The sequence below is a fragment of the Ochotona princeps genome, chromosome 11 (genome assembly GCF_030435755.1).
Source record: "Ochotona princeps isolate mOchPri1 chromosome 11, mOchPri1.hap1, whole genome shotgun sequence".
In the NCBI taxonomy this organism is placed as follows: Eukaryota; Metazoa; Chordata; class Mammalia; order Lagomorpha; family Ochotonidae; genus Ochotona; species Ochotona princeps.
In genome coordinates, this window is record NC_080842.1 from 7,528,259 (window position 1) to 7,554,592 (window position 26,334).

General features: G+C 42.5%; 1 protein-coding gene across 2 annotated transcripts; it reads left to right on the forward strand.

The window, feature by feature from the left end:
• Positions 1–275: 275 nt before the first annotated feature.
• On the forward strand, positions 276–26,104 carry POLB (DNA polymerase beta). Of its 2 annotated transcripts, XM_004592719.3 has the most exons (14): positions 276–529; positions 771–828; positions 4,046–4,112; positions 6,888–6,962; positions 7,695–7,753; positions 9,470–9,519; positions 11,899–11,950; positions 14,688–14,742; positions 14,850–14,922; positions 19,514–19,584; positions 20,273–20,359; positions 24,566–24,630; positions 25,041–25,180; positions 25,871–26,104. In XM_004592719.3, the coding sequence occupies exons 1-14, from the start codon at positions 469–471 to the stop codon at positions 25,963–25,965; spliced, it is 1,008 nt and encodes a 335-aa protein (XP_004592776.1). In that variant the 5' UTR covers positions 276–468; the 3' UTR covers positions 25,966–26,104. The 2 variants fall into 2 exon arrangements, with proteins under 2 accessions (XP_004592776.1, XP_058525785.1); XM_058669802.1 differs by lacking the exons at positions 276–529; positions 771–828 and adding an exon at positions 1,436–1,674.
• The last annotated feature ends 230 nt before the right edge of the window (positions 26,105–26,334 follow it).

Consider the following 26,334-nt stretch of genomic DNA (forward strand, 5'->3'; position numbering starts at 1 on the left):
CCCATCTCCCCTCCGGCTAAAACACGCCTCTGTTGGGGCGCTTCCCTCTCCGTGCCCCCTCAGCGCGGGGTCCGGGACGCTCCCCTCTCGGGGTCTCCTTAGGCTGAGGAGGTGCTCCTGTCTCCGCGTCCCCTCAGTGCAGGACCCGGGCCGTCCGCTCCTCGGGGTCCCCTCAGCGCGGGGACGCTCCCCTCTCGGGGTCTCCTGGGTAGGTTCAGGGGGTGCTCCTGTCTCCGCGTCCCCTCAGGGCAAGGCCCCACCCCTGGCTCCGCCCGCGCGTGACGTCACTCGCGCGCCGCGCGCCGCGCCTCCTGTCAGAGGCAGCCATTGTTCGGCGAGTCGCTCCGGACTCGCTGGGGACCCGGGTCCTTCTTGTCTTCTTTCCAAGAGCCGGAGTGTCCTTCCAGCCGGGAGAGGGGCCCGGCCTCCGGTTGGCGCACAGCTTGGGGCCGTCGGGTGCAGGCCACCATGAGCAAACGCAAGGCGCCGCAGGAGACTCTGAACGGCGGAATCACCGACATGCTCATGGGTTCGTACCCGGGCGGGCCCTGCCGGCTTTCTTCTTTCCTTGCCACACCGGTACCCTCCCTCCCGCCCCACAGCCTGGTGGTCGGGGCCGGCCCGCTGCGGGGCGTCGTCTGCCGCGGGGCGCTTTGGTTTAGTCCGCGGCGAAGGGTCCCTCAGAGGCTGCCGCAGCCCCTTCCGGAAGCCCGGTTCTCGGTTGTTGACTCGGCGATCCCGTTCACCGGAGCTTCTCGTTGCCTTTTCAGAACTCGCCAACTTTGAGAAGAACGTGAACCAGGCTATCCACAAATACAATGCTTACAGGTGGGACGGTGCGGCGTTGTGGGATGCCTCTGTTTGGTGCGGGCAGTGAACTGGGCTGCGGGGTCTGTGACCCTAGCAGCAGTTTGCAGCGAGCAACGGTAGAAAGACTGGTTCTGGAAGAATTCGGACAGAGCTCTTGTAGAGTCATTCTGATGGTTCCCAATTCTGAGTAAAGAAAAGAACTGGAACCTGTGTTGCTCCCATTATTAGACGTGGGCTAGTAGAGACGCGATGCGTTTAAGTCATAGAATGCGTAGGAAGGCTGTGCTGTGAAATGGGCGTGTTAGAGGAGTCATGTCTTTCCATCTGTGGCCTGTTACCTTCATGGCTTCCCTTGCTTGTTCCTCTCACCAGGGGCCTGCCTCACTGCTTCTATTCCTTACCCTATAAGGCCCGCATCATTTCCTTTTTTTTTCTTTCTCTTTTTTCCCCCTCTATTCCTCCCTCCCTTCCTTCTTCCCGTCCCTTTTTCTTTCCTTCCTTCCTTCCTCCCTCGCTCCCTCCTTCCCCCTTTCCCTTCCTTCCTCTTTTTCTTGCTTTCTTTCTTTTTCTTTCTCTTTCTTTTCTTTTCCCTTTTTCCTTTCCCTTCCCCCTTGCTTTCCAAGGCAGAGCAATAGAGAGGAAGAGATTATACCTCAAATGTCCACAACTGCCAAATAAGGGCCAGGCTGAAGCTGGGAGCCAGGAACTCCAACCTAGTCTCCTCACATGAGTGGGGTTCCGGGGCTCAGGTACTTTGACCACCATCATCTGCTTTCCCATGTGTATTTGGCAGCAAGCTGAGTCAGAAGTGGAGTGGCTGGAACTCCAACCCGCACTTCAGTATGGGATGTGGGCATCCTCAGGGTATGTGACGCAATAGGCATTACATCTCTCGGCTCTTAGCAACAAAAATGGAGCAATCTTAACTGCCTTGCAGCTAATGCCTTCTGTCTTCCTTGTGTGAATGTCTGAGTTCTTGCTGGCACCGTCTTTTGCTGGGTTCCCTGAGGCATTCTGTAGCTCATTCTTGGAGGGCTTTTCCTTGATTGCCATGAGGGAAGGCCATGCTCTTCATCTCTTCACGCTGACCTTTTCTTGGTGGTACTCCCCAGAAGTCTGCCCTTGGCCCTGTTTCCTCACTTTCACGCTTGCTCTGGTCATCTTTCCATTCTCAGCTTTGAACACCACTTATGTTAAAGACTCCAAATCTGGCTCACTGGGCTTTTCTCCCGAGTTTTAGCCCAGTTGTCCACTCATTTCAAGTCTCCCCTTCCCACGCATCATAATTTAAAGCTGATCATACCTTTTTCTTCTTTTATATCCTGTATGATGCAGTTGTGCTGTCATCCACACACTGGATAACACAGAAATGGGCGATACTCAACCGTCTGTTCTGGGTGTGTCAGAACAGTGTTCTCAGTGGAGGTGCTAAGTCTTGAAGGAGCTCATCAGGGGACAAGTGAGAGACAGGGCACTCTAGATGAAGGAAGCCAGGTGGGCCAAGGCACAGAGATGAGCAGGGGTAGAACTTGTTCTAGACATGTTTACTTGTTACATGTGTACTTGCTTAAGCAGTGTGGTTGGTTGCAAATTAAGTCTGGCAAAGCAAGTGGTACCCCACCACCTGTAATACAGATACCTAGACATGTTTAACTTCATAAAACCCAACTACATCATGGCACACAAAATGCCTGTTAGGTTCTAATTCTTACTCCCTTCTGGCTTTTCCTCACAGTTCTGGTTATCTGGAACTACTTGCCTTTCCTGAAATAATCATTTCCATAAATTGTCCTTGGCCAACTCCTTAACCTCTAATTAATCCTTTCTACTCTCATCATCATACATATACTCATAGAGAAGTTGAATTCTGAATCTAAAGGTTTGTATGTGCTAGAAAAGAATGAAAATGTAGAGCTCCAAAGACAATCTGATATCTGTACTTTTGACTTACCTATTTGTCAGAACTGACACTAAAACATATTTGACACTGAAATTACAGGCAGGATGGCATCAGTGTGCTCCTAAGGGGTACTCTGTTGTCAAACTGCTCAGTTGGGTATATGTGGAGATAGGCAAAATAGCAGGTCACTGCTTTGTGCAGAATTGAAATGGGGACAGTTTTTTTAAGAGAATTGATATCACGGCGGGGGGGGGGGTGACAGTATAGTGGCTCATCCTCTGCCTGTGCCACTGGCATCCCATATGAGTGCTTGGCTGCTCCATTTACCAGCTCTCTGCTTATGACCTAGAAAAGTAGCAGAGGGTGGCTCAAGTCCTTGGGCCCCTGCATCCAGTGTGGGAGATCTGGAAAGAAGCTCCTGGCTCTTGACTCCTGGCTTCAGGTTGGCTCACCTCTGCCCAGTGTGGCCATTTGGGGAGTGAACTAGTGGATAGAAGATTGATCTTTCTGTCTTTCCTTCTCTCTGTAAATCTGCCTTTGAAATAAAATAAATAAACCTTTTTTTTTTTTTAAAGGAATTAATATAAGGACATTGTTGAATGTGATTTGTAACTGTGAATTTCTTCTTCTTCTTTTTTTTTTTTTTTGAGATGTGTTTATTTATTTGGAAGGCAGAGTTACAGACAGAAGGAGACAGAAAAAGATCTTCCATCTGCTGGCTTACTCCCCAAGTGACTGCAATAGCTAGAGATGAACTGATCCAGAGCCAGGAGCTTCTTTCCAGGTCTGCCATGTAGGTGTAGGCTCGTATTCCACGTGTTTGACTTCAAATCCAGCTCTCTGTCTGTGGCTTGGAACTTCATCAGAGAATGGTTCAAGTCTTTGGGAACTGAAGGCTGTAGTTTTACCTGCTGGCTCCAAATTAGTAGTCATCAATTAGGATATTTGATATCTAATAATCCAGATACAGTGGTACATTTTTATGAAAGAGTGATAAACAGTTTGTAAAAACTGGCCCTTAGAGGAAAAAGAGCCCAACAATATTTTCTGCTTATTCCCAGAAAGACGAAGATTGCTATTCTTCTGAATCTCTGGTGTTATATGTATGATTAAAGTTACATTATCAAATAGGAAGATTTTTAAAATACTTTAGAAAGATAGCAATGTAATAGGTGGTCTGTTAGCTATCTAACTATTAAGCTTTATATAGAAGTAGAAAATTGACGATCTTAGAATATGAACTGGATGTTTGCTTTTTTTGTATGTTGCAGTTTGAGAAAAATGAAAACCTTCCTTGCTGAATTTCTGATTAATTTTCTATTTTCTTCCTTATAGAAAAGCAGCATCTGTTATAGCAAAGTATCCACACAAAATAAAGAGTGGAGCAGAAGCTAAGAAATTGGTGAGTTTTGTGAACAAGTTGACTTACACTCGTGTAAGTTTGATGACTTTTTACAAACATTACTCAAATCTCTGAAGCTGAGTTGAACCACATGAGCAGATTTCACTGCTCCAGATTTCTTGGAACAACATTAATATTTCAAACTGACTTTCTAAGATCAAAATGGTTTTATTTGGAATTAAAATTTTTAGAAATATGTATAATTAATACTTTCTATACTTCATTTTATATTGGAATTAAAATTTTTAGAAATGTGTATAATTAATTTCTATATATAGATATGTATATATACACACACACACATACACACTTCCTTGCACACTGGATTTTAGTTTGAATATTAGCTCTTGGGAAAAGTATGGTGATGGAATGATACTAGCTGATCTGTTTCCTACCTGTCATTTTCTGTTCTTGCAAGTATGGGAACTTGTATGGGTTAGAATTAGTGTTATAGGGGTCAGCATGCTAATCCTCTACTCATGGCTCAGGCATCCCATAAGGGTGCAGATTTGTGTCCCGCCTGCTCCGCTTCCCATCCAGCTCCCTGCTTATGGCCTGGGAAAGCAACAGGTGATGATAGCCCAAGGCCTTGAGCCCCTGCACCCGCTTCGGAGGCCAAAAAGAAGCTCTCTTTGTCTTCGGATAAGCTGATCTCTGGCCACCGTGGCTATTTGGGGAGTGAACCAGCAAGTTGAAGACCTTCTTTCTCCTCTCTCCTACATCACCTGGTCATTGTAACACCACTAAAGGTATCTGGGAAGGGCTACCCGCTGTCACTCAGATTATTCATCTGCATCTCGCTAAACTATTCACAGCTCCTCAAACCTAAGGACCGTGTCTTGTTCATCCTTTGGTAGAGATGCCAAACTACCGAGGCTTATTGTCTCCTTTTTTACTTCTTTTTGTTTTAATAAAAAAAGTTTAGGTAGAGGCTGCTTCAAAATGTGGAGAAAGGATAATTGTGGTGCACGGAAGTTTGAAATCCTATGTATTCAAATATTTTTGCACCAGAATGAACTTAGCTCTTAATCCCATTTTCCGTGCATTTTCTGAAATACTCTCATATTGATTTTTGATTATCTTTCTCATGAAAGCATCACATTGAGCTTATATTTTCACTCTTGAAAGTTAAATCTTAATCTTACAACTGAGTAATTAGTTACCTGTAATATGCCACCTCTAAACTTTAATTTGCAATGTAATTCAATTTAATTTCAATTTAATTCAAATCTTATTTTGGTATATAGGTTTAATTCTTTGTGCATAGACAGTTCTTCTCTATCCAAATGGACTAGCTAAGTAAGTTATAAATAAAACAGGTTTTAATTCAGTTTCTGTCTTGGTGAATAGACCCAGTGTTAACCTTATGTACCAAACTGTCCATCACCATAAACTTCCTTTTTTGTTTATTATCAAAAGGCTGCTCACTTGTTAGAGAAAGAATTCTGAAAAGCTCTTTTTATTGCATTTCAAATATGAATTTGTTACAGCCTTCTAAAGAATCCAAAAGTACTGAAGACTCAATTTCTGTAAAACTAGACTTAACATAAAAATCTCATCAGTTTACCTTCTCACCACTATTTTAGGAATTATAGATTTTATTATTTGCAAGTTCTTCTCAGTAATCCTAAACATCTGAATTTTTCAGGATGAATAGTTTGCCTTTTATTGGTTAATGTTTGGTATGGAAAATAACCTGAATTTAAATTGCTTGAGGTTAGTATAGTATTCAGTAAAATATGGTAACACTATCCAAAGAAAAAGCAAGTAATTGCTAATTACCTTTATCTTCTGATATAGAGAATAATAAACTAGAGCCATTTTTCTTCCCTAATTTATTCTGCTTCCTAAATTTTTTTTTGTCCTAATTTATTTGAAGACAGAGTTGCAAATAAAAGGAGATAGAGAGCAATCTTGCATCTCCTGGCTTGCTCTCCAAGGACCATACTGTTCAGGACTGGGCCAGGCTGAAGCCGAGAGCCTGCAACTCCATCGGGGTCTCCCACATGGGTGACAGGCTCCAAGCATTTGGACCATCTTCTGTTACTTTCCCTGGTGCATTTGCAGGGAGCTAGATTGGAAATGGAGCAACTGGGATTTGAACCAAATGCTCAAATGGCATGCCAGTCTTACAGGTAGCAGCTTAATCTGTTTTGCCACAATCCCTGCCCCTGCTTCCTAAAATCTTTTCTTTATCTATGTAGTAATTGGTATTTTTAGAACTTGAGTGCACATCAGTAGTTTGGGGACACTTATTCTGTGTAAATAAATGAAGAATAAATCAAGTAAACAGCTAATAGATAATAATAAGTAAGGCACACCTGTTACTAATAATCAAAGTTGCAGATTAAAATAAGATTCTGTGCAGTGGCTGTCTGTTCATCAGATGTGGATGTGGAAACCGCACTCATTTCAGCAGTGCTCTTCAGAAAGAAAAATTAACTGATACAATGCTGACAAAATCCCCCACCCAGCAATTTCCCTTTGGGAAATTTACCCTAAGGAAATAAAAGCTACATTCAAGCAGGCATGATTGCTTGAACATTTCTAAGCATTATTCTGCCAGGCATGAGGGATAAAGCTGTATCTTGGAGCTTGTGTCCTAGAGCAGTGCTTCTAGAACAACGCTGTGTGACTACGGCTGAGATGTTGCAAGTGTAACTGAATAATTAAACTGTAAATAATTTAAGTTGTCCCGTGTGGTTAAAGTATGTTTTGGATAACTCAGTAAGCATCATATTTATATAACTTTCCTATTTTTGATTTTCTGTGTAGCCTGGAGTAGGAACAAAAATTTCTGAAAAGATTGATGAGTTTTTAGCAACTGGGAAGTTACGTAAACTGGAAAAGGTAAACGTCCTAATGTGCTTGTGGATATCTTTAGTTAAAGTGTCTGTCAGTACTGGGTGGTTGATGTTGCTCATTTCTTGGGAGACTCAGAAGGAAGAGAGGAGTGGAGTTTATGGCTTTAAGTATTGTATTTTTTTAATATGTCAGTGTTGTTCCTATAAAATGTTCGTTGATTTGACGTGGCATAAAAGAGACTGTTAGCAACTCTGATAGCTTCCTCCTTGTTTTCACCCTTTAGCAGATACTGTAAACTTTGACTAAAGGACTATTAGGTTTTGGAATTGCTGATGCAAACTCTGCCATTTCCGTGGTTTTATTTTACCCTAATGATTTTTTATGAATGCACCTTTTAAAAATATTGGAAAATTGAAAATGCAAAGACAGGAAGTGTCAAATGATGTTGCCCCAACAATGATAGCTATGTAAGATAATGCATTTGCTCATTAGCTAGATTTAGCTATTCTACAAAATGTGTGTATTTCAAAACATCACGTTGTACATACGAAATACATGTTTATCATCAGTTAAATTTTTTAAAATGTTGGATGATTTAGAGATAAGATTTTTTTCAGCTGCTCCATTATTCAGCTATAACTGCCTAGGTTAAGTACAAATAGTTTTAACGATACAGGTATATATAAATGGCTTGTCACATCTCTTAGCATACTGGTAGATAACCAATAAGATTGTTTGCATCCTTGTAAATCATTGTTGGACTTTCTTTTCTTAAAGATTCGTCAGGATGATACGAGTTCATCTATTAATTTCCTGACTCGAGTTAGTGGCATTGGGTAAGAACTGTTTTTTAAAACCCATCCAAGGCAAATGTCACCTCCTTCATGAACCCAGTTTAATTTTCTGACTAGAAGTAATCTTGCCTCCTCCCTCTATTCCCCAGGACTTTCTCTGTGTACATCTTACTGCCTATTCCAGCTTGTGCCTTTTTGCTTTTGAGGGGAATCAGAATGGATGTTGGCAGGAAGTTGAATTGGAAATGGAAGTGGGAGTTGAAGCTTGGCACTCCAGTATGGGATATAGGTCACCCAAGCAGCAACTTAAGTGCTGAGCTACACTGCCAGTTCCTCCTGTCCTTTAAATGTCAACAGTTTCACGGAAAGTTACATTAAAATCTATTAAATTCTTAAACCTAATACACTAAAAATGGGCTTGATTCCTTGGGAACAAAAGGCCATTAAGAAATTTTCATGAGAAGGTATTTTAGAAAACCTTTGTCATGTTATCTTTCTCCAGCTAACAAAACTGAAACCACTGAAGAGAAAGGGGGTGAACTGTTATAGCTAGAATTATAACTCCTGTTTTCTACCTTTACATTCTGTTGTTTTCTCTCTGCTGTGTTGCTTTTCTAACATCAGTATGAGTTTCTTTAGCACTCTGTAATAGCATGATGTTTGTACTGGCTGCTGATTATGTAGATTTATACATTCGAAAACACTGTGTGTGGCCTCAGACTATTGTGCTTGAAAGTGTGTGTGTGTGTGTGTGTGTGTGTATTTCTTTCTGTTCCCTGTTCTCAGTTTTTATTATACTATCCAGTGGTGCAGTGGAAAGACAGTCAAGAAATCTGGGTGCTGGTCCCAGTGCTGCCGCCAGCTGGATTTGTAACCTTTGCAAATGGCCTTCAGGATTGCAGTGTACCCTGTAGGAACAGGGAGGAGACTGAGCCAATCCCTGAAAGCCCACCAGCCCCTGCCATTCTGTGAGAAAATCTTTAGTCATTCTAAGTTAGAGGCTATCACTGCCTTGCCCAGTACCCTCCTAATAGCTCCCCATTACACTCAGAATAAAGCCATGTCTTAACCGCTGTGACCTCAGAAGCGTTAAGGATGTGGCCCCTGCCTACACTCAGACCTTACATCATTCTGGCTGAACTGGTTTTTCTGTTTTCTTGAGCAAGTCATGCTCATGGCAGCTGTAGGGCCTTTGGCTAATTGCATCATTTCCTTAAGACATTTGCTCTGATTCACCCAAGTAACTTACTGTTTGTCATGAAAATCTCAGCTTAACCATCATCTCAAGAGGCCTTTCCTTATCACCCAATCAGAAGCAGACCCAAGCTGTGTTTGTGTTTTAATTCATCTACATGGTGTTTTTTTTTGTTTCTGTAGAATGCTCACTACAATATAATTGTGTAAATACCATTGTTCTAATTTGTCTTACTCCTGCTTTATTTTCTGCACCTGTAACTGGCACATTGATAGGCCCTCAATAAATCTTAGTTAAAAGAATAAGTGGTTTCCAGGTGTCCTTACGTCTATAGGAGGGCATTTTGCCAACTAAGTGTTTTGATGTCTTTTTAATGTCGAGCTTCTTAGTTACCTTCTTAAGACTAGAGTTATAAATTTGAACAACATGCAGCAGTGGTAGCCAGCTTGGTTTAGCTTAGTAGTCATTGTCTGTTTAATGTTAGAATATAAAGGTAATTATTTGACTCAAAGATTCTGAGTTTTACCTGATACTGAGATATAATGCCTCTTATCTCTTTATAGTCCATCTGCTGCAAGGAAGTTTGTAGATGAAGGAATTAAAACGTTAGAAGGTGAGTATAGCCAGAGGTCACTGATTTCTGGTTAAAATTGGTTCTGAAGAACTGTTAATGTTCTACCCCAGACTGGAAAATCAGTAGACACTAGTGGTAATACTTCGTTTTTAGTGCTGCAGCAGCAAGTAAATGTAGCCTGTGGTTTATATTCCCATTGTCAGACATTCTCAAGGGCAGGTGTTGTGATGTACTTGAAGCCGCTGCTTTGGACACCTGCATCCCGTTTCAGAGCACTGGTTCAAGTCCTAGTTCCTCCGCTTCTGACCCAGCTTCCTAGCAGTACACCAAAGCAAGGGGAAAGGGCCTAAGTGGCTGGGTTCGCGCCGCCCAGATGGGATGCTTGGATGCAGTTCAGGACTGCTTGCTTTGACCTGGCCAAGCTTAAGCAGCCATTTGGGGAGTGAACCAGCAGGTAGGAGATCGAGATCTCTCACTCTCTCTGTCGCTCTACCTTTCAAATACGTAGATAAATCTAAAGAATCAGAAAACAAATCAAGAGACTTCTTGGTTTAGATAAAATTAAATAGCAATCATTGGCAGATTTTTTGGGAGATTTAAATTTTTTTCAATAAAATTTTAGAAAATGAAGTCCTACGCATCAGACTAAAAGCTGAGTCATGTATATTAAGATTCTGTAAGAGATGTACAATGCTTACTGAAGAAATACTTTCCTTAATCCTAATGTCACAGTCCTTTAAGTATAATTTAGCCCTTTATAATTTTCAAAGATGGCTGCCATATGTATCCATATTCATTGCAGTAAATGTAGAATTTGGGCTTTGCTGTTGTGAGTGGCCAGATGGTTGAGTGAACACATTTTTTTGCCTGAGTTTGAGCCAGGCTCTCCTTCAGCCGCAGTCCCGTTATCCAAATGGGTGAGCGTGATACTTCAATTTCTCACTGCGGAATGGGTAGTTCTATCTCCTATGATTTAATATAATAACATGCAAAGCACTTGGCAGGCTGCTCGGTGCAGATGGTAAATACTTAACAGCGATACCTGACTATTACAAGGCATGATTAATTAGTAATATTACTGCATTAGGAATTTCTGTGCATCCCATAGCTAGAGAATGAGTTGTCTGTATCCCTCCTAGAGGGTCGTGCTTTTTTGCCTGTGGCATGCCCAGTTACTCTGATCTCTGAGGGAAATGGTTGGCTAAAGAGGGCAAGGCTGTATATATTTCTCAAAGACATCAGTTACTTCTCCTGGTATTGTCAAGAAGCCACTGTTTACACAGTGTGTAGACATATAATATAACTTAGTATCCAGTGTTTACTGGGTTCAGACAACTGTGGTTGATATTAAGTGCTCCATTTGAAAAAGATGCTTATTTTTCTCCATTTTGTAGTTCCAAAGGTAATTTATATATTTAAATGTAAGAGTGATAATGAACATAACTTTTCTCGGATTTATTTTATTTATTCGAAAGGTGGAGTTACAAATTGAAAGAATAAGAGAGAGGGATTTTTCATCTGCTGGTTCACTGCCTCCATCTCCCTACTGGCCACAATATCCTGGGCTGGGCCAGGCTGAAGCCAGGAGCCAGGAGCTTCTTCATGGTCTCCATATGGGTACATGGTCCCCATATGGGTACATGGTCCAAAGCACTTGGGCCATCCTCTTCTGCTTTCCCAAGTGCATTAGCAGGGATCTGGATCAGAAGTGGAACAGACAGGACTCCAACCTGTGTCATATGAGATGCCAGTGCTATGGTCTGTTATACCCATTATAACACTGCACTGGTCCCAGGAGTAATTTTTGAAGTATACTCACCTTGGTGTTTAATAAGGCTCCATACTGTACTCAGGCCAGTAAAAAAAATACCCAATGAAACTAAGTCAGTTAGACTAAAGACACTATATTGTGACATTTTTAATAGAGAAACTGAAAATAATTCTTTTTTAAAATTTTTACTGCAGTGTTTGCCCAGGCTGATATTCGATACTAATTGGACAAAGAAGTGAATCAGCAATGAACAGTATCAATGAATGATTTTCAGAAGTTGTAGTTACTATTGCTGCTATTAACAATAAGTCGAACAATGCTGATTCTTACAAGAAAGCTAGTAAAATACAGGTGTGGTCCTGGTGCATTGATCTACTCTGTCATGTAATTTTTTTTTCAACTCGCTAACTACACAGGATCAGGAAGTCAGCTGTTGACTTAAACTACATGATATAGAAGTCTTTGAGTCCTCGCATTAGAGTTTTTAGAAACTCCTCATTGTGTTTTTAAAGTCATTTCAAAATATTCTTTCCTTTCCCCCATAGGAATTTTTTTACTTTGAAAAAGAAAAGGTTATTATATTTAGGTTTTTTGTTATTTTTTTCCCTAACAAATGTCTAATACCCAAACTTTGTTTGTCTATTCAGATCTCAGGAAAAATGAAGATAAATTGAACCATCATCAGCGAATTGGATTAAAGTAAGCTTTTTTTTTTTTTTTTTTTAAGATTTATTTATTTTTATTGGAAAGGCAGATTTGCAGACAAGAGAAAGATCTTCCATCTGCTAGTTCACTCCCAAAATGGTCACAATGGTTGGAGCTGAGCTGATCCAAAGACAGGAGACAGGAGCTTCCTTTGGGTTTTTCATGCAAGTACAGGGTCCCAAGGCTTTGGGCCGTCCATACTGTTTTCCCAGGCTGCAAGCTGGATGGAAACTGGATGGGAAGTGGAGCAGCCGGGACACAAACCGGTGCCCATATGGGATATTAGCATTTGCAGGAAGAGGGTTAGCCAACTGAGCCATCACGCCATGCCCAGACTTGGCTCTTAAAATCCACAGAACTGAGTGCATCATGCATCAGTGTGTATTTATTCCAGGCCTGTGTTGTACCAACACTGTACTAAGTCTGGGGTAAGAATATAAAGAGGAATACAGTGGCTCTTAAAGTATTCAAAGTCTACCTGAGAACTGTATGAAACATGTCCATGTAAGTTTACCTGAACATGAAACGCTAAATTAGCAAAAAAGATAAAAGTCCCAAACATGTAAATAACAGTGTAGAAGTAACTGCTAGGCATGTTTCTGTATCAGCATCAGTAATTACCGACACTGGTATTACAATTACAGTACACAAGCACTGTATGCTTCTCTTCTGATATATAGTCTAGGGTCTTACTGTGGTATTTTTAAACTTACACTGTCATTCTAAAACTTGGAGCTGGGAAGAGACCAGGACTGTTTGGTTGAGAAGGGGGATGGTTGAGAAGGGGGATGGTGTCGTCATCCTAACAGGGGCTTAGATTTCATTTCACACTGAGTGTTTTTTATGGTGGCCTCATGGACGTGTACTGCATGGACTACACAGTTAACCCACTTAGACTTTGTTTTTTGTTTTTGTTTTTTTTAAAAGATTTGGTTTTTTTTTTTGAAAGATTTGTTTTTATTACAAAGTCAGATATACAGAGAGGAGGAGAGACAGAGAGGAAGATCTTCCATCCGATGATTCACTCCCCAAGTGAGCCGCAACAGGCCGGTGCGCGCTGGGAACCTGGAACCTCTTCCAGGTCTCCCACGCGGGTGCAGGGTCCCAATGCATTGGGCCGTCCTCGACTGCTTTCCCAGGCCACAAGCAGGGAGCTGGATGGGAAGTGGCGCTGCCGGGGTTAGAATCGGCGCCCATATGGGATCCCGGGGCGTTCAAGGCGAGGACTTTTAGCCGCTAGGCCACGCTGCTGGGCCCAAGATTTGTTTATTTTTATTGGAAAGGTGGATATACAGAGGAGGAGAGACAGAGAAGATCTTCTGTCCGATGGTTCACTCCCGAAATGACCACGACGGCTGGAGCTGAGCCAATTTGAAGCCAGGAGCCAGGACCTCTTTTGGGTCTCCCACACGGGTGCAGGATCCCAAGGTTTTGGGCCGTCCTTGACTGCTTTCCCAGGCTACTAGCAGGGAGCTGGATGGGAAGCAGGCCCATCGGGATTAGAACCGGCGCCCATATGGGATCCTGGTGCGTGCAAGATGAAAACCTTAACCACTACGCTATTGCGCTGGGCTCCCCCACTTAGACTTTCTAAGAAATATTCTCCATGATACAGTTTTAGAGATGCAGGAATTCCTCCCTCCTCCCGCCATTCGCCCCATATTATCACAGTCCTTTAGTCCTTAAATAGCAGTTATAAGTTTAACTCTCTGCTGTTTAAATATGCCAAGACTTTTAATGTATTCAGTGATGTGACCGTTATTAGAACCAGCTCTGTTTCTGGTTTCCCAGGAAGCACCCTGTCCTCTTTGGCAATCACTTCCCATTCTTTTCTTTTTTGGGTTTTAAAGATTTATTTATTTTTATTTGGAAGTCAAATATACAGAGAGGAGGAGAGACAGAGAGAAAGATCTTCCATTCACTAATTCACTCCCACAAAGGCCACAGCTGAGCCAATCTGCAGCTGGGTGCTAGGAGCTTCTTCTGGGTCTCCCAGGCGAGTGCAGGTGCAAGGTCTCAAGGCTTTGGGCTGTCCTCGACTGCCTTCCCAGGCCACAAGCAGGGAGCTGGATGGGAAGCAGGGCCACCGGGATTAGAACTGGCGCCTATATGGGTTCCTGGTACGTGCAAGGTGATAACTTTAGCTACTAGGCTACCATGCTGGACCCTACTCACCATTTCTCATCAGCACCCTGCCCAGCCCTAGTCAGCTGTCAGTGTCTTCTTGTCTTTACAAATTTGACTGTTCTGGACATTTCTTATGTAAATGAGCATGTACAGCATGTGATCTTTTGTGACTGACTCCCCCAGTGAGCATACTGTTGCGTGGTTCATCCTTCTTAGAGATAGTTTGCTGAAATGAGACAGTCTTGCAGGGTTTAAGAGCAGTAAACTGTTACCCTGTGACTCACCAGTGGAGAGCGGTCTGCTTTGAAAGTGTGCACTGACTAAATGTATTCACGTATTTCTATCATGTGTGTGAGGCTTGTATACAAGTATTTGTAGTTGGAACATCTAGAATATTTCCATGGATGGAGCTTCAAGATTTAGATCCAATTAAAGAACAGCGCCCTCTTACCCTCCAAGTAGCTATCTTCTCTGGATTCCAGGTCTGATTTGTGAGGATGCGACAATGACGTGCTGGCATCAGAGCACTTGTGGTGGTGCGTGACTTGATTTTTAAGGAGATTTCAGTCTAACAACATTTTATCTGTGTACTCTGTCCTTATAGGTATTTTGAGGACTTTGAGAAAAGAATTCCTCGGGAAGAGATGTTACAAATGCAAGTAAGAATGTGCGGAACTGCGTCCTTTGATGACTATTGAGAACTGCACGTGGTGTAAAGCCTTTTTGGTTTTTTTTTTGAATACTGACTTAATTTTTCTTCTATTAGGATATTGTTCTAAATGAAGTTACAAAAGTGGATTCTGAGTACATTGCTACTGTCTGTGGCAGTTTCAGGAGAGGTAATATACTTCCTAATATTGGGTTATTTACGTCTTGATGATATAATTGTTTCATATATGTGAAAAACATGGCTTAGAAAGATGTAATACCTGTTATAGCATAGATTGACTAAAATCCAGGAGTTTTAGTGAAGTTTTTTATTCTTTTGTAGGTGGTAATATGTATTAATAACTATAAAAGATTCACGCTGATTCTTTTATAGGGTGATTTTTTTTCTCAAGTTTTTACTTACAGGCAGAGACATTGATACAGCTCCCATCTGCTCCCAGATGCCACACAGTGGGGAATGGGCTGGGCTGAAGCCAGGAGCCTCAAACTCAGCATGGGTCTGCAACATGGGTGCCGAGACCCAAATCTGTGAGCCATTACCTGGAGACATGTTAACAGGAAGCCAAAACTTGGAGCAGAGCTGGGACTTCTAATGTGGGATGCAAGCATCCCAAGCACTGCTTAAACACTATGCAGGTGTACACCCCTGAACGAGTGGGGGAGTGTTTCAGTGACAGTAAGGCGACTTTGGGTATATCAAAATGCTGAAATGATTGTCTCTGGCTAGAAGCTAGTGAAGCTCTGGGTAGTTTTGCTTACTTTTTTACCTTCCAAGTTTTGCGTGATGGGTCTAAGAATAATGTCTCAGAGGCACCAGCTCAGAACCAGTCCTCACAGTCACCAGATTGTTCAGAAGACCTCCTCTGCTGTGGACACAACCCATGTGAGAACCACACCTATCCAGGGCTCCTGCTGGCTTAATATTTGGGAAGGCTCATTTAAGTTTTGAAATATGAACTTACACAGAGTTTCTGGCAACTTACAGGACTTTTGTCTAGAAAGTAGGCGATGGACTGTCGGAAGTACTTCAGGTAGCTACTGTAAGAGTCCAGAGCTGGGCCTGATGCAATGGCACAAGGCTGAATCCTCGCCTTGCTGTGCCAGTATCCCATATGGGCACTGGTTTGTGTCCCAGCTGCTCCATTTGCTATCCAGCTCCCTGCTTATGGCCTGGGAAAGCAGTAGAGGATGACCCAAGGTGTTGAGACCCTGCATCCATATGGGAGACGTGGAGGAAACTGCTGGCTCCTGGCTCCTGGCTGCTGGCTTTGGATCAACTCAACTCTAGTCATTGCTGCCATTTGGGGAATGAACCAGTGATGGAAGATCTTTCTGTCTGTCTCTCCTTCTCTCTGTAAATCTGATTGCCTTTCCAGTAAAAATAAATAATTCTTTTTTAAAAAAATGAATTCAGAGCTGTGGAAAGGAATGAATCCATAGTTGCTGATAAGTACGAAGAATGGTGGTGTGGAGACACAGGACCAGACTCCTGCAGCTAAATCTGTTTACCGCTCTTGTATGGTCTTAGGTCCAATCCTAGTTTCTTTATTTGCAAATTGAGAGGATTGCAGTTAACCAACTATCCAAGAATGCCTGCATAGAACACCCAGGAAGAGCCTCACGTAATTCCAGACATTATTGTACTCCACTTCATGGCTGCTAAGCAACAGCCTCCTTAGGCTTGGATAGGTTCTGTATTTTGTTTTGGAGGTTTTTTTTTTTTTTTTAATTGCTCTCGGATGGGTATGAACAGTATCAGTTATGGACAGTTTACTCTGAAAATGTAGATTTTGATGAACAGCAAGCAAATTTCTGAATATGACTGTTTTCCTGGGCTTGTGTCTTTCCATTTCATTTATAGTTTTCTAATTTTGAGTATGCTACATGGTTACATGTTTCATTTTAAAGATGTACACTAAGAAGTCTCACTTGTACTCTCTCTGTTCACCCTGTTCATTTCCTATTCACAGTTCTATTAGTAAACACTGCTCTACTCTCTCAGTGTTCCTGCATGAAGATACACTATGAGCAGACATTCTTGACCCTGTCTCTCCCTCTCCCTTCACCTTTGTCTCATGATATAGCAAAATATATATTCAACCCTGTACCTTGCTGGAAGTCACTCCTTATCAGTACGTAGTCTTCTGTGTTACATAGTACTTGATTCTGTGGGCACCTCGTAATGGACCTTTGAGTTATGATGTTTTGCAAATAGAGTAAAACATCTTCGGTGATAGGTAAGTGGTAAAAGACATTTAGCCATTAGGAAAAAAAAATGAGAAAACAACAGTTGAATTTTTTTTTTTTAGTTTCATGTTCTTTACATTTAAAGACAGCAATCCCCTTCCTGCGCCATCATCTTTGGTTTTGCTTTCCACTGTGTTACTTGCCATCACTCAACAATGGCCTGAAAATATCATATGGAAAATTCTAGAAACAAATTGTGGCTTTTAAATTATGCACCATTGTTAATAGTGTGATGCACTCCAAACATTCTGTCCCATCCTCCTCAGTATGTGGATCTTTGCCTTGTCTAGCATAGGCACACTACACACTCCCTGCTGCTGTTACACTTAGTGTCCATCTAGGCCATCAGAGCTCAGATCCTCCCTCTTGGCATCTCTATCTCAGTACTTGTGTTCCAGGAACCGTATTTTACTTAATAATGGTCCTAAAGCCCAGAAGTAGTCATGCTAGCAATTTGTATATGCAAAAGAAAAACCATAAAGTAGTTCTTTTAAGTAAAAAGGTGAAAGGAAAAAATGCATAGTAAGGAAAAGATGAAAGGAAAAAGATCTGTAGTAAGGAAAACCTATCCATGGAATTGTAAACAAAAGATAAATTAGTGTTAGTTTTGCTCTTGTCACACCTCTTACTATAAAAATTTTGGCCACGGTGTATAATAAAGGCTTAGTTAAGATGGAAAAAGTGTTTAATTATTGGGCTCAAACTGTGATTTAGGCATCAGCTGGGGATCTTGGGATGTATCCTGTTCGGGTAAGAGACTTGTATCTGGTTAAAGATTAACCAGGTTATTAATATGGGGGCTGGTTGTTCTACTCCCCATCCAGTGTCTGCTCATTCACCTGGGATGCCAGTGGTAGTTGCCCAGGTGCTTGGGCTCCTGCTCCTACCTTTGGAGACCTGGATGAAGCCCCTGGCTTTGGCCTGCCCAGCCCTGCCATTGCAGCTATCTGGGGAGTGAACCAGCAGGTGGAATTTCTCTGCCTCTCCCCTTCTCTCTGCAGTTCTGCCATTCAAATAAATAAATACATCTTTTAAAAAAATCATTGCTGTATAGAATCCAAAGGTACTGCAAGATTGTAAGTCACCAAAAGCATGTTTGTATTTGTTACTCCTATCAAAATAAAATCATTTATGTAAACTGGATTACATGCTAAATACTTTTGCATATGTTCATATTCAGTGACACAATAGCCTAGGAAATAGCTTTTGTAGTTACAGACAAGGAAACTCAGGCGTAGAGGAATGGAGAGTCCTTGTCTGCAAGTCTGAAAAAGACAAAGTCAAAACACATCCAAGTGGAGACAGTTTCAGAGCATATAGAGAGTCAGACAGCTGTATATTTCTTACCTAAAGTTGTGTGTGATTGTGGTTTACAGATCAAGACCAAGACCTGTGTCATTTATACAGTATTATGTCCTTATCCATGATAACTAAAATAGTCATTTTTACCAATATTGACTAAATGAGTAAAACCTAAAGGATTTAAATGAATTTTGTGGTTAACCTTGATAGAGTTAGAACATATTGTTCAAATTGTATGTCATTTATTTATAATTGTGTCTTAAAGCTATTTTTTTAAGGATTTATTTATTTTTATTGGAAAGGTAGATATACAGAGACAAGGAGAGACAGTGAGGAAGATTTTCCATCTGATGTTTCACTCCCCAAGTGGCCGCAACGGCTGGAGCTGAGCCAATCTGAAACCAGGAACCCAGAGCTTTTTCCAGGTCTTCCATGCAGGTGCAGGGTCCCAAGGCTTTGGGCCATCTTCTACTGCTGTCCCAGGCCACTAGCAGGGAGCTGGATGGGAACTGGAGCAGCTGGAATTAGAAACGGTGCCCCATATGGGATTCCGGCACGTTCAAGGCAAGGAATTTGGCTGCTAGGCTACCATGCTGGTCTCTAAAGCTATTTTTTATTGTAAGATTTGTTTTTTATTTGAAAGAGTTAGAAGGAGAGACAAGAGAAACATCATTCATATTCTGGTTCATTATCTAGATGGCCACATGGCTGGCACTGGGTCAGGCATAGTCAGAAGCCAGAAGCTTCATCCAGATCTCCCAGTGTAGCTGACAGGGACCCAGACACCTGGGCCATCTTGCGCTGCTTTTCCTAGGCCGCTAGCAGGGAGCTGGATTGGAAGTGGAGCAGCCAGAACCCACACTGCCACCTACATGGATGCTGGCATCACAGGTGGGGGCTTTACCCACTGTAGCACATCGCTGGCTGCAATGCTATAAACACATTTTAACTCAACAGTTAAGCATGTAGGTGTGTTTTTAACAGATTAACAGGCTTTGTAAGCAGTGTGTGTAATGGCGGTTGTTAGGCCAGCCTCTGCTGTTTATATCAATATGCCTGAGTAGTTGGACAGAAAACTGAAATCTTTAACTTCTTCTGATTGTAAAGCACAGTAAAAGAGGTACCAAGGCTGTGTGACATGAAACTTCTGTGTGTGCTGCCGCCTTGGTTCTGTCACAGGGAGCCCTCCATATGTGTTCTCTGTTCCTACAGGGGCAGAATCTAGTGGTGACATGGATGTCCTCCTGACCCATCCAAGCTTTACCTCGGAGTCAACCAAACAGGTACCTCAAAATCCATCATCCAGTGAGGTCATTCCTACATAGAGGTGAATGCGTGTATTCTCAGAGGTAGATGCTTTCAGTCTTTGATTTCAGTCTTTCTGAAAATTCCGATAAAGTGTTTTCTGTTGGTTGAATTCTGGGAAAGCAAATTGAGTTATGGAAAGATATATACATTTTTCCCTTGACCATTTGAGATGACAGTCTAGTATTAGAAAGAGGTGAAATTTAATAAAGTATTTCCAGAATTATTTGTTGTCTCTTGTGGGTATTTCAGAAATGCTTCATGTGGAATGAGTTTTTGGCACAGTGGTTAAGACATCACTTGAGTTGCCTGCTTTCTCTATCCCTGTGCCTGGGTTAGAGCCCCGCATGTTTTCCATTCCAACTTCCTAGCAGTTATGCGCACTGGGAAGCAGCAAGTGATGGTTTAGAAACTTGAACCCTACCACCCATGTTGGAAACCCAGATGGAGTTTCTGGCTCCTGGCTTTGGCCCAGGACTGTTGTGGTCATTTGGGGACTGAGTTAGCAGAGGAAAGATCTCTCCCTCCCTCTCCCTTCTCCATTCCTTCCCTCTCTTTGTTCTCTGCCTTTCAAATAAATACAAATGAATAAACATTGACAAAAGTATTTCTTGCTGTAGCAGGGTAATTACTCTTTTTCTTATTCCCTGGTTATGACTTCTACAGCCAAAGCTGTTACACCGTGTTGTGGAGCAGTTACAAAAGGTCCATTTTATTACAGATACTCTGTCGAAGGGTGAAACAAAGTTCATGGTAAGTACTTGCTTGAGTTAACACATCTGAAAAAAACCCTTGGAGAACATCAGTAGCCATTCTAGGGATGTGACTTCATTGCAGTTTTGTATTACAGTCAACAATTAGGACATCCATGAGACCTTAGAAGTGATCAGCAGGCTGTCTGTCTCATGACTACTCTCGGAATAATTTAATCGGTGCTTTTATTTTAAATTTCCACTCTTCAAATAGTCATTCCATTAGCATTGATAATTAGGCATAGTTCACTTTTTAAAAAATACTTATGATGACTTTGGCATATAGTAACTATTTCCTAAAATACTTCATAGCAAATGGTTCTCAAATTTGTTGACAGAATTCTTTGGTAAGTGAGGTTAGGACTGTTGAAGACTGTTACTCTACTGCAGTGCCAAGGAAAGACAAGAAAGCAAAATATGTGATAGAACACGCCAGGTTGCTGAGGGGAAGGGTGACTAAGAAAGTTACTAGAGGCAGGTTCTTGCCAAGGTTCCACAGTGAAATACATCGTGATGAACCAGGGCAGTCCTATAGGCTGCCTGGGAAACTCAAACGTGAAGATGCAAGACATGGCAAATGAGTTAAAAACAGATTGATTAATCAGTGGCCATGTGTGAAAACCAACAGCAAAGCAAGTGGAAATCTCAAATCCAGATTCTTATTTCTGTGACTGCCATTATGGGTTAGGCCACCACCCACCATGCCAACATCCCATATTGGAGAGCAGGCTGGAATCTCAGCCTCTTTACTTCCAGACCAGCTGCTTGATAATATGCCTGGAAAGGTGATGGAAGATGGCTCAATTACTTGGGCCCTACCCTCCATGTAGTAGACCTGGATGGAATGCTGGGCCCCCGGCTTGGGCCTGGCCCAGCCCTGGCTGTTTTGGCCATTTGAGTGTGAACCAGCTGATAGATCTTTGCCCTTCCCTCTCTCTCTGCCTTTCAGATACATCCATGCATACATAAGTAAGTCTTTCTTAAAAATCCTTTTCTAGGCGTACCTCTATACTCCCGATCACATAGGTAAATCATTGGGGTCCTTTTTCCCTATATGTCCCACTTTTCTCAAATTGTCTGACCAAAATGAAAGAGACTGTGCTTTCAGAGTGAGGGTGCCAGAATTAGTATTAATCAAGACATAGATTTAATAGGAGTGTTAGCCAAAAGAAGATGGTTGAGAAAGGTAAGAAAACTGTCGCTTCATTCAGAAACTAGAGTGGTGCTGTTGCCCGGGCCTGGGAAGAGGGATGATGGGAGGTTACTGTTGAGTCGGTGCAGAGTCGCAGTTGAGGGCAGCGCTGATGTCTTAGAGATGGACACTGTGGGTGATGGTGCTGAATGCACAGTGATGTGACCATACTTAATGCCTCAGAACTGTACATGTAAAAATGGAGAAGGTATTTCACATGACGTGTACTTAGCTGTACACGTACAGGCATAGTGGACTCAGCAGGGTGTCATTCATGGACTGTGAAAATTGATTGCACCTCAGCAGTGTTTTCATAGAACAGAGTATTCACATTCCCACATGTACCCTCCTTAGATTTCAGTAGATTCAATGCACTGTGAGTGACCATGCACAGTCACACCTTTCAGGAACATTCAGTTAGACTGCTAGAGAAAATGTGCTGGACACATTGAATTTTTGTAAAGTAGCTAAGTGGAGACCTCTGTATCCTGAATCTCTTCCTCCAGTGGTCACCTCTCAGAGGTACCTGCGTTTTTCAGAACTAGTAACATGGGCAGGTGTGCGTTCACAAATCACAGTTGCAGAAGTGTTTTTCCTAGTCTTGATAGGTTCTCCTGTACTGAGGGAGAGACCTGGGGACAGACCAGCAGAGGTGGTAAGATTGAAAAGCCAGAGTACAAAGAAAACCGCACGCCGGGCTGGGGCAACCTGCGAGGGAAGGTTGGGTCGCCAGGCATGTGTGCGCATGGTGATGGTAATGGACATGGGTCACCCCAGACACTCCTCAGCCAAGGAAGGGGGAACTGGCTGAGGAGTGTGAGGGTGGCCACATCCCAGTGGTTGCTAGAGGGTAGGCCAGCACAGATCTTGCTCCCTGTGTGCTGGGTGAAAGACCAGCTAGAGCCAGGCTGCTGGGAGAACATCACTCTCACCTTCCCTTCATCTGGTCAGCAGGGATTGCCAGGAAAGGAATCATCCAGACAGACTTGAAGGAAGCTAAAAACTAAGAAAGCAGTTTGTTTTACAAGTGTAGAAGACTCAATGTTAAGAAACAAAGGCCTTCGTGTGACAATCCAAGAACCCACTATAGTGGGTGTGTGCTTGGATGCTGTTTGTGGGCTTTATGAGTGCCCTGCTTCACAGCTGCTTTAACACTTACAGTCATTATTTTACCTGTTGGAAGAGAAGTACTTCTCAGTTTATTTTGGAGGCAATGGGAGGTGGTTTATGTGTTGTTGCAAGGAAAGGAAGGTCATTGTTATGTTCCATTGGTAAGGAGTATATTTGGATGTGTAAGATGGATGATCGTATTCTGGTTCACTGTGTAGAATTGGGTGAGTTGATTTACTTCTTGGGCTGTAATTTTCTTATCTATAAAATGATAATCATCATTTGGTATCAAAGGACTATTATACAGCTCAACTTGAAAAATACTTACACTTCAAAGAGTTTTCAAATGCAAATTCAAATAAGAATTTGTACAACCCTGGAGATTCTGAATCTTCCAAGGTTGTACTGCTACACAAAAATATGAGACCACCTCTTTAGAGATAGGTCAGGAGAGGAAGGTGGAGCAAAAGAAGGCATAAAAAAATGAAAGGGCAGAAATGTAGATGATTCCCCAGGCTGCTACGTCATTGAACTCTGCTTCCCTCCTGGTTTAGCTGTTAATTATTATTATTCAATGAGTGCCAAATTTTAGTATTTGATGCAAGTTTGACCCTTACTAATTTTCTGTGAAATATCTACAAGCAAGGATTCAAGGGACAGTGGAGGACAGGAAAATGGAAGAGACATTGTTTCCTCTTTCACTCAGCACAAAGCTTCTGGACTGACATGCCAATCAGCACTTAATCCACTCAACCTAATAAAGAATGTACGCAATGCTATGGTAATACGGAGGGATTCTGTAACATTCACAGTTAGGGAGAGCAGGAGATGAACTCGGCCTTGAGGAAAGGAGGAAGAAAGCCATTAGGTGAAATTGCATCGCTGCAGTGACACACAGGCAGGTCCTCACCTGTGGTGGGCAGATGTGCATATCTGCAAGGTAATAATACCTCCTGGGAATTCCAGAAGGAAGGCTTTCCAGAGCCATTGCAAGGTGGGAGTTGAGTTGGAACTTGTCACTGCCCACGAAGTTAGGGTTCCTGTTTTGCAGGTTACCTAGTTTGATGAAGTCTCTCAGCCATCGGGGTGGCTGCAGGAAATGCCCATGTTAAACTTGCTGAGTGGCAGAGTGGCTCCTGGCCACTTGTGTGACTGACCTGAGCCTGTCAGTCGTGTGTAGTTCTTGCAGTGCAGCACTTGACACCCTGAGCTTGAACTTGAGTGCTACAAAGAGCTCTTCATACATACTCATGTTGGGGGGAGGGGGTTGTTGCTCCATTCGCAAAGCTTTCTCATGTTTCTGGAAAGAGAAAATATGACAAAACAGACTGACTATTGTTCTCTGCTATCTGAAAGTATAGTGAAGATTCAGTGCCAGGAAAGGAGGCAAAGAATCCTCTCATTTTCTTGTAATTTCTGAGACACTTCCCCAATTTCAAACTCTTCTGCTTTGCTGTGCTACTTTTTTTTTTTTTTTTTGATGTAAATCTTTCCCCTGGGGTTCTTTTTCTCGAGTGTCCTGCCTTCATGAGTGGACTAGCTCCCGGTAACTGGTATGTTACTAAAGGCTTTTTGTGTCTCCCCACATCGTCATTGTTTTTTGTTTTGTTTTTTCTCAGTTGTTTCTTTGTTTTGGTTCCTTTCTTGCTGGTGCTCTCTGAGGTTAGTTTGAAATCCAACCCAGGCCAAATATCTGCAACTTTAATCCTTGTTTACTGTTGCATGTAGCTTTCTGACAGAAAGTATAACAGAAACGAGGAGTTAATATAGAGTCTAGAGACACTGCTAAGTGAAAGTACTCAGAATTCTAAAACTGACATCTAGTAAAAGCTGTATTAAGCCTTAGGTTAAAATAACCCATCAGTTTAAAAGATCTTTAAGTATCCTTTAAAATGTCCATTTTAGGGTGTTTGCCAGCTTCCCAGCGAAAATGATGACAAGGAGTATCCACATCGAAGAATCGATATCAGGTACCACTGGGAGCCCTGGTGCCAAGCACCTGACTGTCTCCCCCACCCAGTCCCTTCTAAAGGTCCTGGCATTAGCCTGAATGCCTCAGCCTCCTTTTTCTACCAAAAGCCTGTGTTCCTTTCCCCCTATCCCCCAAGCCTGAAAATCTGTAAAGAACCATCCCCGTGTGCAGGCTGTAGTTAACTTTCTCAAGATTGCAGCCGCTGACAGCACCATCCACAGCTCAGAATTCGTTTCCCGCCATGGCTAGATGTAGGAAGCACTATGGCTTTTCATTTCTGCATCCCAGTGCATAGCCCAGTTCAATGAAACTGCAATGGTCTGTCTCCTTTTCATGAACTGTAGGAGTCATGTAGTTGCTTAATTTGAATGTGTAACCAAAAAATGTATTTCCTGTTGGCCTTTTCAGGTTGATTCCCAAAGATCAGTATTACTGTGGTGTTCTCTATTTCACCGGGAGTGACATTTTCAATAAGAATATGAGAGCCCATGCCTTGGAAAAGGGCTTCACAATCAATGAATACACCATCCGTCCCGTGGGAGTCACTGGTGAGCATCGGGCCTGCAGTACAGACAACCCCATCACCTCGAGAGGAGGTTATTCCCAAAGACATTTGGGCCTAGCAAGTTTAGTTTTCCTTAAAAAGCCTTGTGGGATCTTGGCCAGGAGCAAGCAAGGCCCACAGCACTGTTGGGGTGGAACTGCTCGCAGTCATTTCTACTTCATTGCTTTGAGTGCATCTCAAAACCAGCTAGTCTTGGCCCCAGGTTTTCAAAGTTGAAAGAAAAGGACCTCATGATCTGTGCTCGCTAGCTGTTAGCATTTCTCACGGTGCACCATGCTTGCTGTTCCTTGCCAGGAAGTGACTTTTCACCCACTGTGTCCTAAAGTGTGAAATAGAGCTCTCATCCCTGCAGACTGGGAGAGCACAACTTGAATTTCATGGGCACACTGGCTGCTTAGGCCCTGTAGCGCCTAATGGCTAGCACAGAGGAAAGTTAGGAGCCAGAGCTGCTTCTATTGCCAGAAGCAGGATACCTGGTCCCTCTGAGAACAGTGGTCATGCATGTGACAAAGCTCACACGTGTGGGAGGAGGTGGCCAGGGCCTTCTCACTAGTGGCCTGGTTACCATTTTCTTCTCCCCCAAAAGCAAATCCCACAGAGCTCTCCATGCTGATCCTGCTATCACTCCAAAACTGGTTCTCAGAAGAAATTTCCTTTGTCTCTCCACTTACAGGAGTCGCTGGAGAGCCCCTGCCGGTGGATAGTGAGAAAGACATCTTTGATTACATCCAGTGGAAGTACCGAGAGCCCAAGGATAGGAGCGAATGAGGCCTGATCTTCTCCCAGGCACAGCTGCCAGGAGTCTTAATTTATTCTGTAACCTTTGCTATGTAAGGGTCTTTGGTGTTTTAATGACTGTTCTTCGTGCCCAGCTTGCGCTATAGTCAATAAAATGTATTGGCCAGCACTGAATGTTTTATCTTCTTAGCAAGTATGTCCTGTTTAAATTGATGTGTTTATCTTCACATTGCTGTGGCTTTAGGAAACAGAAATATGAAATGACAGTAAAACCTTAATGGGTGTTTAGCCCAAAGTCAGTTTTGTAAAACATATTTGTAACTTGAACAACAGGGTATGGTTTAGCTCCTAAATGAAATTTGAAGCAAGAACTCTCTTAAACAAAACCACTTCTATTGT

Excerpts from the sequence above, each read along its gene's own strand:
- POLB (XM_004592719.3), top strand. The coding sequence starts at position 469 with ATGAGCAAACGCAAGGCGCCGCAGGAGACTCTGAACGGCGGAATCACC. Across the intron at positions 14,923-19,513 it reads CTGTGGCAGTTTCAGGAGAG|GGGCAGAATCTAGTGGTGAC; the intron begins GTAATATACTTC and ends CTGTTCCTACAG. Across the intron at positions 20,360-24,565 it reads AGGGTGAAACAAAGTTCATG|GGTGTTTGCCAGCTTCCCAG; the intron begins GTAAGTACTTGC and ends TGTCCATTTTAG.